At 40.1% G+C, this 16,351-nt stretch overlaps 1 protein-coding gene across 1 annotated transcript in view; it reads right to left on the reverse strand.

Moving 5' to 3' along the window:
• Positions 1-1,061: 1,061 nt before the first annotated feature.
• Positions 1,062-16,351, reverse strand: part of MCCC2 (methylcrotonoyl-CoA carboxylase 2 (beta)) — a 123,666-nt gene continuing 108,376 nt past the window's right edge. The window contains exons 14-17 of the mRNA XM_006870957.1: positions 15,480-15,636; positions 10,886-11,000; positions 6,249-6,334; positions 1,062-1,481 (exon numbers count right to left, since the gene is read on the reverse strand). Coding sequence (XP_006871019.1) covers positions 1,364-1,481; positions 6,249-6,334; positions 10,886-11,000; positions 15,480-15,636 — 476 coding nt within the window. The 3' untranslated portion in view covers positions 1,062-1,363. The remainder of the gene's footprint in view (positions 1,482-6,248; positions 6,335-10,885; positions 11,001-15,479; positions 15,637-16,351) is intronic.

Raw genomic sequence — 16,351 nt, forward strand, 5'->3', positions numbered from 1 at the left:
CATCGGCATTTCGATGGCAACTGAAGCCATGAGAGGGGGTGAGATGGCCCAGAGAGACTACAACAAGCATTTAAGAAGATATTTCTGTATTACTGGTAGTCCCCCAACTTAACACCATCACAAAGACCCCCATCGTAAATTGGTTCTGACATATAAGTCAAATACCCTTGTTTTGTTACATTATCATTATTGTTGCGTTTTATTATCTGTATCTTTATAAATCCAATCTTTCTTTTCTTTGAGGGTTGGCACGAGAATGATAACAGCTGCAGACTAAATGCTGCCACACAGTACTAATGACAAAGGACAGTCATAAATGCTGTTCATCATAACTCAAACACATCGTAAGTCAGGGATACCTGCACTTGTATCTTTTAGAATAAAAGTATTCTCATGTATTTACTAATAAAAATCCAGACCAAAAATATAAAGGAGAAAAAAGAAATCAGTAAAGGAAGAGAGAACTACAAATGAAACCAATAAAGACTGACTAAGGAGCTCTGGTAGCGTAGTGGTTACGAATCGGGCTGCGAACCTTAAGGTCAGCGGTTCGAAACTACCAGCCGCTCCGCGGGAGAAAGATGAGGCTTTCTACTCCCGTAAAGATTTACACCCTCGGAAACCCTGTACAGGGTCGCTATGGGTCGGAACCGACTCGACGGCACTTAACAACAACAACAACAAAGAGGATGGCAGAAAAACTAGTGGGTTTAGTCACGGAAGTTAAGGAGAGCAATGCAATGACGTAGTGTTCAACTGGTTAGAAGGCTACCGAGGATGAACTCTGATCAAGATAGGACAGAAAGTCACTGGTTTCAGCAACATGGATGTCAACAGGGATCTTGGAGAGGGCTGTTGGCTGTGGACGGCAGAAAGGAATAGGGTGAAGAGAGAACTAGAGCCTAGATGGAGGCAAGTTTGACTAGTGTGGGTAGAAAATAGAACCATGGCTCCAGGGGAAAGTAATAGATGTCATTTTTAAGATGAGTGTTAATATCATGTATAATCAGAAAAACACCCATTTCCATAGAAATATAACAAGGCTAATAATTCAATACCCAGAATTTACAATAACAGAACTTTTCATACTATTTGTGGGTGACAAATGATAACTATAAACTATTCATTCTCTTCATGATGAGTGCTAAAGCTAGAATAGAGAAATTTCTCTAAAAAAAATTTAAAGGAGTATGTAGGTTCATCAAATAACTGTCACTGTGTTGTTTTTTTAAGTAGAAAAGTACAATAAATTATACTAAGAAAACAATTTTGTTATAATAGCCACATGTTCAAAAGTTTTAAAATGTTAAGGCTTATGTGTTAACTTTTAGTACATAATCCAACAGAAAACACTTTATTTCAATTACATCCTGAAGGTGCCAAAGTCCGTCTTCTGAATTGGTGCGTTGAGGGCTGCACTAATACTGAGACCCAAGACCATTCTGGTGTCCACGGGATCAATAATACCATCATCCCACAGCCTGATGAAAGAACAGAAAGGGATTCATTATGAAGTCACCACCACACTACCCTTTACAAAGACCATACTCCGCATTGACCGACATGTCACATTGCCAATAGTTCAAGCCCCACTATTTGGCCGTTTTATGCATTCATGAGAAGCCGAGGCAAGAGGTGAAGGGCAGGGTTTGTGAAAGGGAGCAAGGTCCCACAGGCTGCCACAGCATTACCTGAGGCATAAGAGGAGCTGGGCCAGGCCCACAAACACCATGCATAGGATGGGTGATGGCACACAGGAAGAATGGGCTCTGGTGGCTGGGCCTCACCTGCCTGCAGGCCTAGGAGCCACCCGTTGCAAGGCTGGTCTCCAGGATTGGCGGAGTGGGAAGGTACAGAGGCAAGGCACAAGAGTCCACATGGAGACCTAGAGTGCTGCAACCCAGAACACCATCCCCCAAGTCCTGTAGGCTCCATCGTGGTCAGGAAACAGGGTCCTGACACACCCGCCACCCAAGACACACCGGGGGAGGGGAGGGGACCAACAAGCAGCGAGCAAGTGACTGGGGGAGCTATCAGTGCTGAAGATGGGACACGGCTCTGATTCTTGTATATTGTCAGTTTTCACATAACACCTAGTCTTGGAACTTAAGCATGTGAAAATGAGGAGTGGCTGCTCTCCATATCCAGAAATGTGAAAAATGGTTTTCTTCAGGGAAATAAATGGATCTATATATTAGCATCTGTGTGCTGCAATCTTACAACAGACGGAGAGAAAAATAACACGTTTAACCAACAGCGACTACTTACTATAAGAAATCTCAAAATAATCCCTAATTTAAAAATACTTTTTATTTCAGGAAAAACTTTCCTATCCCTTTCCTGTACACACAGACATACCAACGCAGCCTCTAGTGAAGCTAAATAACTCCGTAAGCTCAGGTAACTGTCTTATTGTGCCTCTCCACTGGAGAGGGTATACCCCCAAGAGTCCCTCCAAATTCTTAAGAAACTATGAAAATTATTGAGCAAGCCCTCAAATATAGTTCTTCAAATTTTTGCTACAACAGGAAAAACAAGTAACAACTTTAAAACCACTGTAAGTGGAAACGTTAAGTTTGCTTTTCATTGACAATTTTAAATCCATACAGAAAATAAATGAGAAACATGTTTTTTACAGATTATTAATAGGTAGCAGTATTCCTCTCTTTAAATCAACTGCCTTCAGACTCTGAACAGAGCATCAATTATTAAGGCAGACAAACAAAGCACGAATCAAATCTTTGCTCATCAAACATTCATAAGACAGACTCTGAAGTATTAACAGACAATAAAAGAAAGTTACCCTTGTAATTTGTAACCCACATCAATTGTTTCTAGCCCCTTCTATAGCCTACAGCAGTGAGACAGCAAGCCCAGTAAGAAAGGGCTGGTTAATGAGGTCCATTAAAAAGATGGCTCCAGGTAAGAGGTTCTAATCAAACACCTAATTAAAATGTGATTACAAAAATGCACTGAGATTGAGCCATGGTTGGAATGTGCAAAAGAGGGGATTAATATTAAGATGCTTGGCTATCTTTTGAATCTTGGTTTTCCTTGCATTATATTATAAAATAGACACCAGAGGGGGAGAGAAAGGAATAGCGAAAAGCATCACCACAGAAAGCTTGTAAGTCGGTCTTCTGCCTATAACTGATTGGAATACCTAAAATGGGGCTACAACGTGCCCAGTGAAGGAGGCTTCCTGCAGAGCCTCTGCAATACATAAGACTATAGGTGGAAGCCTGAACCACATCCAGATCTCCAGAGATGGGAAATTCCCACTTGAAAGGACAAGCAGACCAACCTGGAGTGGCTAGAAGAACAGAAGACACTTCTTGAAAGAAAGACCTACAGGTAAAATATAAAACACAGGCAGACCGACTGTTACTACAAGAACAAGCAACTTGCTTGCCCAGGAAACATCAAGGCAAGTGGTCGGATCCCCTCAGTGCAAACCCCCTTCCAAGACTAAGACTCAATGGGAATACACACTGTGATTGGTGACCACGCTCGACACCGATATGGGGAAGCGAGGGAAAAATAGCAATGAAGTGGTGAGCTAAGCCCTACAACGTTCAATACACTTCTGTGAACCCAGGTAAAGACCTGGTTGGCCAGCAGTGTGGCAAGACCTGGGGACTCTTGGGTCCAGAGTCAGTGACATAGCCACAGAGGACTAGAGTGGAAAGTGAAGTGTCCAGCTGATAAGAAGAGAGGGCATATGTATAAGAACACCCACACTTGCAGATAATACCCACTTATCCTGGCTTCAGTGACTGGATGATCAGAACTCAACCAGAAGTAAAAAGAAGAGGAAAAATTTTTAAAAAAGTATTCTCATACAATTTGATGAACTTGACCTACACCTATGGAAGCAGTAGCTCAAAAGAGGGAACAAGTCCTTACAGCAAGAATCATTCCCACCCCCTCCACACACAGAGTAGACAGGGATAGGCAACTTGGACACTGGCTACCCAAAATGGGGGGGCGGGGGGCTACAAAGGCAAGAAGTGATTGGCTTATAAGCTTTCAAGAGGGAACCTAGATCCAGAGGGCCTGGAGGAAGGTAGAATCTCCAATGAGTAGTATTCAATCTGACTAGGCGGGGCTGATGAAATGAAATACAGACGGGTCTCTTGTGATACAATAGTGAATAATTGTTATCAGGACTGATTGTGAGGGTTGGAAATGTAAAGGTAGACGTTTTATAGCAAGGAGGGGAGTGATTAACTTTTCAGTCTAGGAGCGGAGGTCCCTAGGACCATCAAGGGAGAAGAGCGGAGAGGGGGACCCTACCCAGAGAAACAGTGATGCCTGAAATGGAGCCAGAGATGATGACGCAGAGCGATGGAGCAGCTGGAGACTTTAGATCCAGAGAGGGAGAGTGACTGTGTGCTGAAGACCTGGGGGATACGGGTGAAGGATTGCATGGAGGGGATTGTAACCATGACAATGAGATGATATACAATAGAATGAATGTAAAACTAATGTTCTCCCATGTAAACTATCACATAATTCACAATATATAAAATCAGAAAAAAAAATGCACTGAGCCGGACAAAATGGGCACGTCACATATGTAATATATAAGGATTAAGAAAAACTAAGCAGGTTATAGTAGCAGATGAGGATAAAGTGCTCTGAAAAGACAGATCTTACCTAGGTCCAAGCCCAACCAGATCAGAGTTTTGCTAAACTGAGATTTATGGACCCAAAGAAGGTGCCTTACACTGGCTTAGAAACCCTTTCATCTTGGAGAGAATGTTGCTGTCTTCATGTCACCACCTGTTCCATAGGAAGGTTAAGCATCTGCCCATTAATGGGAAAACTTACTGTCTTTTCATATTTATATCCAAAGGTAAGACCATCTCAGTCATTCACTCTCCTGTCTTGAATGTAATCCATTCAAAAAAAAAAAAGATGATCATATGAAAACAATAAAGGACTCAGTTGTTTTCAAGAGACGGCATTTTAGCAAGGACTAACAAATGAACGGCTCACACAAAACAGGCCACTCTTCAAAGTTTCATATTTTAGTCGAAATCCTATGTGAAAAGAAACTGTAGGTGAACCTGCAGTATGCATTTTATAGTTTATCTTAATTCTCCTATATGGTTTGTTTGTTCTCCTTTCTTTCCATTGGCTATTGTGTAAGTCTGTTTGAATAATGGCAAATTATTCTCAAATCAAAGACTCTAAGAATATTTTGTTTTTAAATTAAATGAAATGACCCACCTCAATAAAAGTAAGTGTGCAAATTTGCTTGTAAAGACACATATGTTTAGCACAGGGACAAATAGACTTTTTTTTTTTTTAACTTTTTTTTAAAACCCCCAAATGGTATTATAATATGAACCCTGAAGCATTAGGTACAGTCTTTGTACCCCAGTGGTTACAATTTACTGATCCGAAGGAAGGATGCATTCAAATGACTGAAATGATCCTGGCTTTTCATTTTCTTTTCTCCCTCCTCATCAGTCTGCCTTCACAAGTAACAGTCATAAATCACAGCATAACCTAATTTTAAAAGACACAAACAGTTGTTTTCTTTTTTCCATCTGCCCAAGGGAGAAAAAAAAGACATGAAGCTCAGATTATTCTTCAGAATACAGAACATTAAAAGTTGTTGATTAAAAAAAAGGTCTGAAAGCCAGTCTCTAGCTGAGACAGGCGTGATAATTTATTACCTCATTAAGTGGCATAAGAAACAAACAGAGCCAGCAGTGAGTGTGAGGTAATTACTTGACACTGACAGATGGACGCTGGCCGTGACTAATCACCTCCTGAACGGGCCAGCACACTTGTTAACAAGCATCAATAAATGCTCTACCAATCTTAGGCTTCAAATGGGGTAAAAACAAAAGAATCAAAGAGAAGGGGACGGCAGAAATCCACATTTTTAAGTAAAAAAATATAGCATAACTAACTCCTTTAAGTGGCACAGTGGCATTAGAACATCATTGCCCAGCTCCTAGCATGGCCCAGAAGCCAGAGTCTGAAGATGGCCCACCTGTGGCTGTAGTACCCTCCAGTCCAATCCCTAGACAGCTCAGCCTCAGTGCCCATGGTGGGGAGTGAGAAGGGGCTAGTGGTGGATCCACAGCCCAGGGAAGCCCAGGAAGAGGGACAATGCTTCAGCAACAGGCACTCCCATTATAAAGAGGGAGCAGCACAAAACCCCAGAGTATTCATATAAAGTTGCTGCCCTACCAAGATGCGCCCAGCAGAGACTGATCCACTGCTCCTACCTTGCACTGGAATAGTAAGGGTTTCCTTCCTCTTCAAACCTCTTAATGATGGGTTCTTTTAAAGCTGCTTCATCAGCACTGGAGAGCTGGGAAAAAAGGGATCAGAAGTAAGGGGGCGTCAGTGAAACAATGAATCCTATTTAGATGACGCCCCACCCCCACCCCTTCCAAACAAGTAGCAATGGATTTTGTGAATAATAATGTTTAACTCACATATGCACAATCACGTATGGAATACAAAAGATACTTTAACATGAATAATTACCTCACCTGAGACATGAGTAACAAGTTGTTGTTAGTAAGTGCTATCGAGTCAGTTCAGACTCATAGCAACCCTGTATAGGGTTTCCAAGGAGCAGCCGGTGAGCTTGAACCGCCGACCTTGTGGTTCACACCAACCTTGCAGTCCAATGCTTTATCCCACAATGCCATTATCTCTCCCTTATCAGAGACACAGTCTAAGGCAATGTAATATTAAAGTCAATAATAAAGGTATTGCTGTATCCTGTCGTGGTTGTTAAGTGCTGATGAGTCGGTTCAGACTCACAGTGATACCACATAGGATTTCTGAGGAGCAGATGGTGGGTTTGAACTGCCAACCTTGTGCTCATTCTCCAGCAGCACACCAGAACTCCTTGCTGTATTACAATTGGGTGCAGTAGTGAATAGGAGTTATACAGTATAACAAAGGGGCTACTTGATATTCAACAGCCTCTTTAAAAAGGTTGCTAAAATATAAAAAGCAAAATGTTTTCAAGTTTAAGGAGTAAACATCAACTGCATATTGAATAACTTCTTCAGTTAGTTCTGAGATAGCCAGAAGATATTTTTCCTTAATTAAAACTTTAATGCCTTGCCCATCAAATACTACCAGGAACAAGTGATAATGAATTCAGGCAAAAAAATCTTCAAAGGACTTTATTTCAAAATCTTGAAAAATATTTCCAGCTTAAGACTCCCACACCAAAAATGAAGGACTTATTTCAAATAAATCACCCTTTTCTATAAATACTTCAATATCATTTTACAAACATACCTAGGAGATAAGGAGCTCTGGTAGTGTAGTGTTTACAAGTCGGGCTCCTAACCTCACAGTCAGCAGCTCGAAATTACCAGCAGTTCCATGGGAGAAAGACGAGGCTTTCTGCTCCCATAAAGATTTACAGCCTCAGAAATCCTATGCAGGGTCGCTATGAGTCAGAACCAACTCTACGGCACATCACCACCACCACCTTGGAGATATTACGGGTTTGGTTCCAGAACACCGCATTAAAGTGAATATTTCATTAAAACAAGTCACATGAATTTTGGGGTTTTTGAGAATACATCAAACTTATGTCTACACTGTAGTGTAGCCTATGAAGTGTGCAGCTACATTGTAAAATTGTGAGAATTACCAAAATGCAAGACATGAAGTGAACACATGCTGGTGGAAAATGGTGCTGACAGACTTGCTAGACAGGACACAGGATTGCACAAGCCTTCATTTGTTTAAAAACAAAAACAAAAAAACACAGAATTTGCTAAGTGCATTAAAGCAAAACACAATAAAACAAGGTTTGGCTGTTAGGCTGAGAAACTGGAGAAAGGACCACTAATGCACTGTACTTTCCTTATGGACATGGAAATGGATGAATTCAGAAATATGTCTGTCAAATTAATCAAAAAGCAACTATATAATAAGCGATTGCCATGCTAGATTGTATAGAGTCTAAGACACCTCTTTGAAATATCAGGTAGGATTTCATTTCATATTCTGCTCCTCCCCACGCACCCCCACAGAGCTTTCCCTTTGCCTTGATACTAATTGGCACTAAAGTGAATCTGCCACCTCAATTCATGTCAGCAGAGTTCCTGCTATTTTACGTGAGGCCTGGGTTGATGCAGTCAGGGAGGCTTTATATTCCCCCAAACTAGAAAGCTAGGTGCTAGACCAGATGCTGTATGCACCATCGGCCTGACAACCTGAGAGACAGAACTGCCTCTATTCTCTCCCGTGCTACGGAATCTTGGCGGACGCTCTAACATAAGTACTACACTGCTCTTTTTTTTTTTTTTTTTTCACTTTCATTTGTATTTTAAGCTTAGTTTAATCCCAAGCCATAAATTTTTGTTTATTCTGTTTCTTCTCTTCTGGGATACCTCTTTCTTCTGTGCAACCTCATCTTCTGGTTTAGGAACAATTTGTTCCTTTTCAGTGAGCATCATCTCATTGTGGCAGTGGTGGGGAGTTCATGTAGGGGTTGACCCAAGCATGAGCTCTCTCTAAGTTCAGTGGCACATCATGGGGGCTTTGTTGACCTAGATGTATGTGTTCAATGACCAGAGAATCCCCATCTAAACCCTAAGTTCAGCATTGCTCTCTACATTTTTAAGCATGTGCAGCAAAAATTCAGTACTCCTTTTGGGCCACCAACCCTGTGTCCAACCCGTGTTTGACCTGGGCACACATACCAATGCCACTGTTGCAGCATTGGAATGGTACACATTGACTATGCAAAGTGACCTCTTTCAGATACTTGGTGGCTTTTCAAATATGCATGTCCTTGATGGCCTAGCCAGTGTCACAGGCTCTCTTAAAATGGACCCAGAGATTTGAACTTCTTCATTTGCGTGATTTTGTGGGGTTTTCTGGGTCAAGTAAGTAGTGAATCATTATGTGAGACTATCTCAGGCCACTTATGGGAAATGCCTACACTGCTAATTGAAATGTCAGTTCAAACCTATCAGCCGCTCCTTGGAAACCCTACACAGGGTCTCTATGAGTCAGAACCAACTCAACAGCACTTAACAACAACAATGCTGAAGCAACAGTAAAATTTCAGGAAATCATTTTAAATTGACACAGAATAGTTAAAAGTTCTAATAAAAATTAATGTAAAGGGCACCTTAGACATTGATTATCAAAAAAGGTAGGCTATAAAGACACAAAGTGGCTGGCTTACAAGCTTTCATGAGTGTACTTTGTTTCAAGAATGAGGGGGTAAGGTAGACTCCCCGCTGAATAGTTTTCCTCTTTTCCAGATGGTTCTGGTGAAAGGAAATGGGGGAGAGTGGTGTAGGATTTTACAATTCCATTGTGAGTAACTGTTATCAGAACTAATTGTGACTGACACAACTGTCAATGTAGAAGATGTATAACTAAAAGGAGAGAGTTGTTGATCTTTCATTTCAGGAACAGAGGACCCTAGGACCACCAAGAGGGCAAAGCATGAGTGGAGTGTGTGGGATCCTAACCAGAAAAGTGGCAACAGCAGAGACGGTGGCAGAGGCAGAGGTGACGGCCTAAAGAGACAGAGCAGCTGAGGACTCTAGGCTCATGGAATTAGAAGACTGTGTGCCTGGAGGCAGGACGCTGGCTTTCCAAGTGTACCCTTTAGACATTTAAATGAATATATATTTTCTGTTTTACATGTGTACATCAAAAAAAAGGGGGGGTGTGTGTGAAATGAAATGCAGATAAGTCTCTTGTAATACAATAGTGAATAATTGTTATAAGGACTGATTGTAAGGGTTGGAAATGTAAAGGTAGACGTTTTGTAGCAAGGAGAGGAGTGATTATCTTTGCAGTCTAGTAGCGAAGGTCCCTGGGACCATAAAGGGAAAAGAGCAGAGAGCAGGAACCTGCCTGAGATGGAGGCAGAGACGATGACATGGAAAGATCGAGCAGCTGGGGACTTTAGACACAGAGAGGGAGAGGGGCTGTGTGCTGACGACTAGGGGGCAGGCTTGTAGTGTATTCCCTTTTGTTGGTTGATGATTCATGGAGGGGATTGTAACTATAGCAACGAAACAATATACAATAGGATGAATGTAAAACTAATGTTCTCCCATGTAAATTATCACATAATTCACAATAAAACATTTAAAAAAAAAAGGGGGGGGGGTAGTAGTGACTAGTGGCACATGGAAGGGTTTGTAATCTTTACAATGAAACAAAATATGATTTATTGACTGTAAAACTGATAATCTGCCCTGTAAACTTTCAATCAATTTGCAATTTAAAAAAAATTTAATGTAAAATTTCAGAAGAATCTGACATAGAAACAAACAAAAGAATCCGTTTTTAAAGCAATTACTTGCTGATTTCCCTTTCATTAAGTCTGCAACTGCCCTTTCCATTTCCTCATTTACACCTTCATGGTAGAATAGTATTATTCATTCCTCATTAGATAACTGGAGCCCTCCCACTCAAGGTATCCTTAACAGTAACCTAACAGTAAAATTAAACACAAAGTTCTACTGATTTAGGTCATAAAATCAAAGTAATAATTCAAAATGTATTTCAATCTTGCTAACCGCGAATGACTAAAACCCAAACCTCTTTTATGCCTCAAGCATTCACAGGCAATTTTTGAAGCAGTTCTTTGGAAATTCTAAAAAAGCTGCTAAATTATCACAAAGAAGGTACCCAAATGAAATGGCTTTAAAAGAAGAAATGAAGAAAATGTGTAAAAAAATCAAAACTGCTTAAACAACTTCCAGGTCAGCATTTGCCCAAATTAAAATTAAGCAGAGTTCTTGGTGGAACCACCTCCCTACTTACAAACACAGAGGGATTCTGGGCTTTCTGTTCCTTGCATCTCCTGTTCACTGGTGAAAGCCAAACCCAGAGGTAGACAAGCAGTGCCATTTACCTGTTTCCCTTCCCGGGCTTTTTGGTCCTTTGCTATTGTTGCTAACACATTTGCTGCCTGCTCTCCTCCCATCACTGAGATACGAGCATTTGGCCACATGTAAAGAAATCTTGGACTAAGGAAAAAGAAAAGGGGAGGATCAAATTAATTCAGTGTACCACACAGTTTGCTGATTGTCTGGATACTGTTCTAGTCACATATTATAATCATTTGGGAAGCTTTTTTAAAAAAAAAAAAAAAAAAAAAAGTGTCTGGAAACTCTCCCAAACCAATCTCCAGGATAGAACCTGAACAAAGCCCTGATTTAAGTGATTCTGCTATATAGTGACAGTTGAGAACCACTCCTGTCAATGGTCCCAACTGAGACATACTTTTAGAGACTTGATGATACAATGTAACAAACACAAGTGCCAGAGATACGTAAAAGAGTGGCAGTTTCTTCAAATCCCTATAATTCATTTGATTGATCAAACCTTTCTAACGATATATAGATCTTCCTTTTCTTTCTAGAAATGTACTAGTATAACACTATTATTACTTATCTTCAATAGAACAACAACGAAAAAATGAATACAAGATCAGACCACCAGCAGTCCACCTTAAAATTTTTTCAATGGCAATTTAATTGAAATTCATGGTCAGTACACAAAAATCCACTTCATTCTTCTTGGCGATGGCATGGTGTTGCATTATATGGCTAACCAATATGTATTTAACTATTTCCCTATCTATAAGTCTTCCTAAGTTTTGCTTTTATAATAATGCAACAATAAACTTGTTTGTACTTACCTCTCTGGACATTTACAGCATGTTCCCACAACAGAAAATGCCAAACTGTTCTCTAAAGTTGTATTACTACATACAACCACTAACAGTGTAAAAGTGTGCCTACTCCCCACACCTCCAACAATGGGTCTGAGATTGTCCACCTTCGCCAATATAATAGACCAAAAAAACAATGGATTTCATTTAAATTGTTTTTGTTGTTGTTGTTGTCAGGTGCCATCGAGTTGGTACCGACTCTTAGTGACCTTATGCACAGCAGAATGAAACACTGCCCAATTCCGGGCCAACCTCACTATTGTTGCCATGCTTGAGCCCACTGATGCTGCCACTTTGCCAATCCATCTTTCTGGGGATCTTCCTCTTTTTTCTCTGACCCTCTACCTTACCAAACATGATAACCTTCTCCAGTGACTGAACCTCCTGACACTATGTCCGAAGAATGAATGATGAAGTTTGGCCATCCTGGCCTCCAAGGAGCACTCTGGCTGCACTTCTTCCAACACAGATTTGTTGGTTCTTTTGGCAGCCCATGGCACTTTCAATATTCTCCTCCAATACCATAACTCAAAAGCATCAATTCTTCTATGGTCTTTCTTATTCATTGTCCAGTTTTCGCATGCATATGAGGTTACTGAAAATACCATGAATTTGGTCAGGTGCACCTTAGTCCTCACCCTGAAACTTGTTCTCTAGTGTAGAGATGCTAAAGCAAATGGAAGAAATGACAAAGTCAAAGAGCTGAGCAGAAAATTTCAGAGAGCAGATCAAGAAGACAAAGTCAAATATTACAATGAAAAGTGCAAAGACTTGGAGTTAGAAAACGAAAGAAAAAATTCAAACCTCAACTTGCAATATTGAACTTAGACACTGGCTATCTAAAATGAGGGGGCAATAAAGACACGGAAGTGACTGGCTTACAAGGTTTCAAGAGGGAGCTTAGTTTAAGAGTATCGGGGGAACGAAAGAGTCCCCATTGAATAGCTGTCATCTTGTCTAGATGGGTCTGGTGAAAGGAGATGGGGATAAGATTTGTAAGATTAAATAGTAAATAACTGTTATCATGACTAATCGCAACTGTCACAATTGTAAAGGTAAAAGTTTTGTAACAAAAAAAGGGGAGTGGTTAATCTTACAGTCCAGAAACAGAGGATCCTAGGACCATCAAGAGAGGAACGCACAAGCAGAATGCGGGACCTTATCCATAGAAACAGCAGCGCCAGAGATGGAGGCAGAGATGGAAGCATGGAGAGGAGGAGTGGCTGAGGACTCTAGGTTCATCAACTAAGAAGAGAAGTTCTAAGAACTGGTGGCCAGGAGCAGACTTGCAAAATGTGCCCTTTGGAGATGTAAATTATTATATATGCCTGAGTGGGTTTTTTTGTTTGTGTATTTTTTTAAAAAGCTAAAGTGGATAGAGAGAAATACTTTTAACTGATGGTATATGGAGGGGATTATAATCAATGTAATGAAACAAGTTATATGAATGGTTGAATGTGAAACAGATGATGTGCCCTGTAAACTTTCACTCAATCCACAATAAAAACCGTAAATAAAAAATAAATGGGAGCAGAAAGTCTCAAAGAACCACTCGAAGTTTCGAACTGCTGACCTTAAGACTAGCAGCCCGACTCATAACCACTACACTACCAGAGTTCCTTAAGGGAACACTAAATGGTTTAAAATCAGGAAAGGTATGTGCCAGGGTTGTATTCTTTCACCATATTTAATCAATCTGTACGCTGAGCAAATAATCCAAGAAACTGGATTATATGAAGAAGAACGTGGCATCAGGATTGGAGGAAGACTTGTTAGGAACCTGTGATATGCAGATGATACAACCCTGTTTGCTGAAAGCAAAGAGGCCTTAAAATACTTATTGAAGAAGTCCACCGCCTTCAGTATGTGGACTGCACCTCAGTGTAAAGAAAGCAAAAATCTTCATTGGACAATTAAATAACATCTTGATAAATGGAGAAAAGACTGAAGTACCCATTTGAATTAGCTTTGATGACTAGCTGATCAGAACTTGACCAGATGAAGATAAAGAAATTTGATATTGCGAGCAAGTGTAAATTGCTATAATTTGATGAACTGGACCTTTGCTTATGAATGCAGTTGCTCAAAAAGTTGAGGAAAAAAAGAAGTTTGAAACATGATTTTGCTAGCTTTAGATAACAAATTGGGAAATATGCTCTCTTTTTCTTCATCCTAGAACAGGGGTAGCAAATTTCTGTCCTGCGGACCATATAAGCCTGTGAAATCATTCGGTTGATCTGGCCATGACAAGGCAACCGCAGGCAGGATTCAAAAATTCAATAAATCTAGAAGCTTTTTTCATAGCAACATAAATCATATTAAGTAATGCTATAAATTTCCAAATGGCCAGTGGCAGAAAAAAGGTTCAAATTCACCAGCTGCTCCTCAGAAACCCTGTATAGGGTCACTGTGAAGTCAGAACTGACTCGAAGGCGCTTAACAATAACAATCTATGTTCCAGAAGACTGGTAATAATTCTTTCATAAATGTTTGGCAGAATTGAAGCTATGTTGACCTAGAATCATCATTATGGGAAGATTTTTTCATTACAGATATAATTTCTTTAATATTTATATGATTATTCACACATTTGTAATTTTTTTCTTGTATTTGTTTTAGTAAACTGTAGTTATATATAAAGTTATTTATAAAATCCTCTTAAAATCTGCAGTCATATATTGTTTCCCATTCCAGATATTAGTTGTCCCTTCTTGATTTTTCACTTTTACCATGGATTCTCAATTTTATTAGGCTTTCAAACAAGCCAACTTTTGATTTTATTTGTTTCTTCTATTTTATGTTTGTTCTTTATTATGGCCTTCTTATTTTCCTTGTGTTTAATATGCTGATCTTTTTCCCAACTTGACTCATGATTCTCAGCCTTTCTTTTTTTACAATATATACATTTAAGGCTATAAACCTCTCTCACAGCAAGAAATTTTGACATCTAATGGTTTCATTCTTAAATAGACAGACAGCTGCCATCAGGCTGACTGTGAGTCACGGTGACCTCCTGTCCAACAGAATGAGGCAGTCCCCTGGCCTGCAGTCACCTCACAATCACTAGTGTGGCATGTGGAAGTCCAGCGTGGCAGCTCCCTCACTCTTGTGGGCCCTCTACTTCACCAAGCATAATGTCCTCTTTTAGCAACCAGACCCTCCTGATGACGGGTTTAAAACAAGCAAGTTGACCAGTGTTCTAGGATCCAAGGTTTGCACTGGCTGATTTTCGAAAGGTTATCACCAGCCTCTCTCCCTAGTCTGTTTTAGTTTGGAAGTTCTAGTGAAACCTGTCTACCACGGATGGCCCTGCTGGCATTTAATTACCAGCAGCATAGCTCCCAGCATCACAGCAACACACAAGCCATTACAGTACAACAAACCAAATACCTCCTAGGTCTCATTATAGATTTCTTCCAAGTGGTATCTTGAGTATTAAATTTAATTTCACTCTTCCTGATGACACAGATTATGGTATAATCAATTGTGGATTATGAATTCATTCCTGCACTTTAAATACATTTTAAAGAAGCTAATTTTAAGGATCCCTGGTAGCACTGTAGGATTAGCACTGCCCTGCTAATCACAAGGTAGGCAATTCAAACCTACCAGCATCTCTGCAGGAGAAATGTGAGGCTTTCTGCTCTTGTAAAGATTTACAGCATCAGAAACGCTATGTAGGATAGCTAGAAGTTGGAATTAGCTAACTGGCAGTGGCATTTACAACTTGTATTTGAAATACGTTTCAGATAAAATCATGACAACCTCTTACCTGTATGCTCTGCCACACATCCCATAGTTTCCAGCCCCATATGATCCTCCAATGATGACAGTTATCTTAGGCACATTGGCACAGGCTACAGCAGCCACCATTTTGGCACCATCCTTGGCAATTCCTTCAGCTTCATAGTCTTTACCAACCATAAATCCTAAAAGAAAGAACAGAAACAAAACCCGTGGGTCACGAGATTAAAGACAATTTCATCTTGCCTTAAACTAATTTTACCACAGTTCTCTTGCCATAATATTTATATGTGAAATACTCATGTCACTCCTAAAGAAGTCTCTTTTTAAACTTTCTTAATAGAGTTCTTCTGATGCACACAGATCTTCTATAAAGATGCAACTTATCTTCAAAAATTATCTTGAAACCTTGGCTTACTGATGAAAGGTAGGAAAAAGTACAGTGGGAGCTCGAGAAGACAAAGTAAAGTATTATAATGAAGTGTGCAAGGATCTGGAGTTAGAAAACCAAAAGGGAAGAACATGCTCAGCATTACTCAAGCTGAAAGAACTGACAAAAATATTCAAGCCTCGACTTGAAAGCTTCTGTGAGCAAAGCATTGAATGATGCAGAAAGCAGCAAAAGTAGATGGAAGTATGGTTAAAGAAACTGTGGCACGTACACAAAATGGAATATTCCGTAAAGTTAAAGAATAACAATGACTCTGCTAAACACCTTACAACATGGATAAACTTAGAGGATATTATGCTGAGTGAAATTAGTCAATCACAAAACGGCAAATATTGTATTTTACCAATGTTGGTACCAACTCATAGCAACCCTATGCACAACAGAACAAAACACTGCCTGGTCCTGGGCCAACCTCCAATTGTTGCCACACTTGAGCCCTTTGATGCTGC

The sequence above is a fragment of the Chrysochloris asiatica genome, unplaced genomic scaffold, assembly GCF_000296735.1.
Source record: "Chrysochloris asiatica unplaced genomic scaffold, ChrAsi1.0 scaffold00157, whole genome shotgun sequence".
In the NCBI taxonomy this organism is placed as follows: Eukaryota; Metazoa; Chordata; class Mammalia; order Afrosoricida; family Chrysochloridae; genus Chrysochloris; species Chrysochloris asiatica.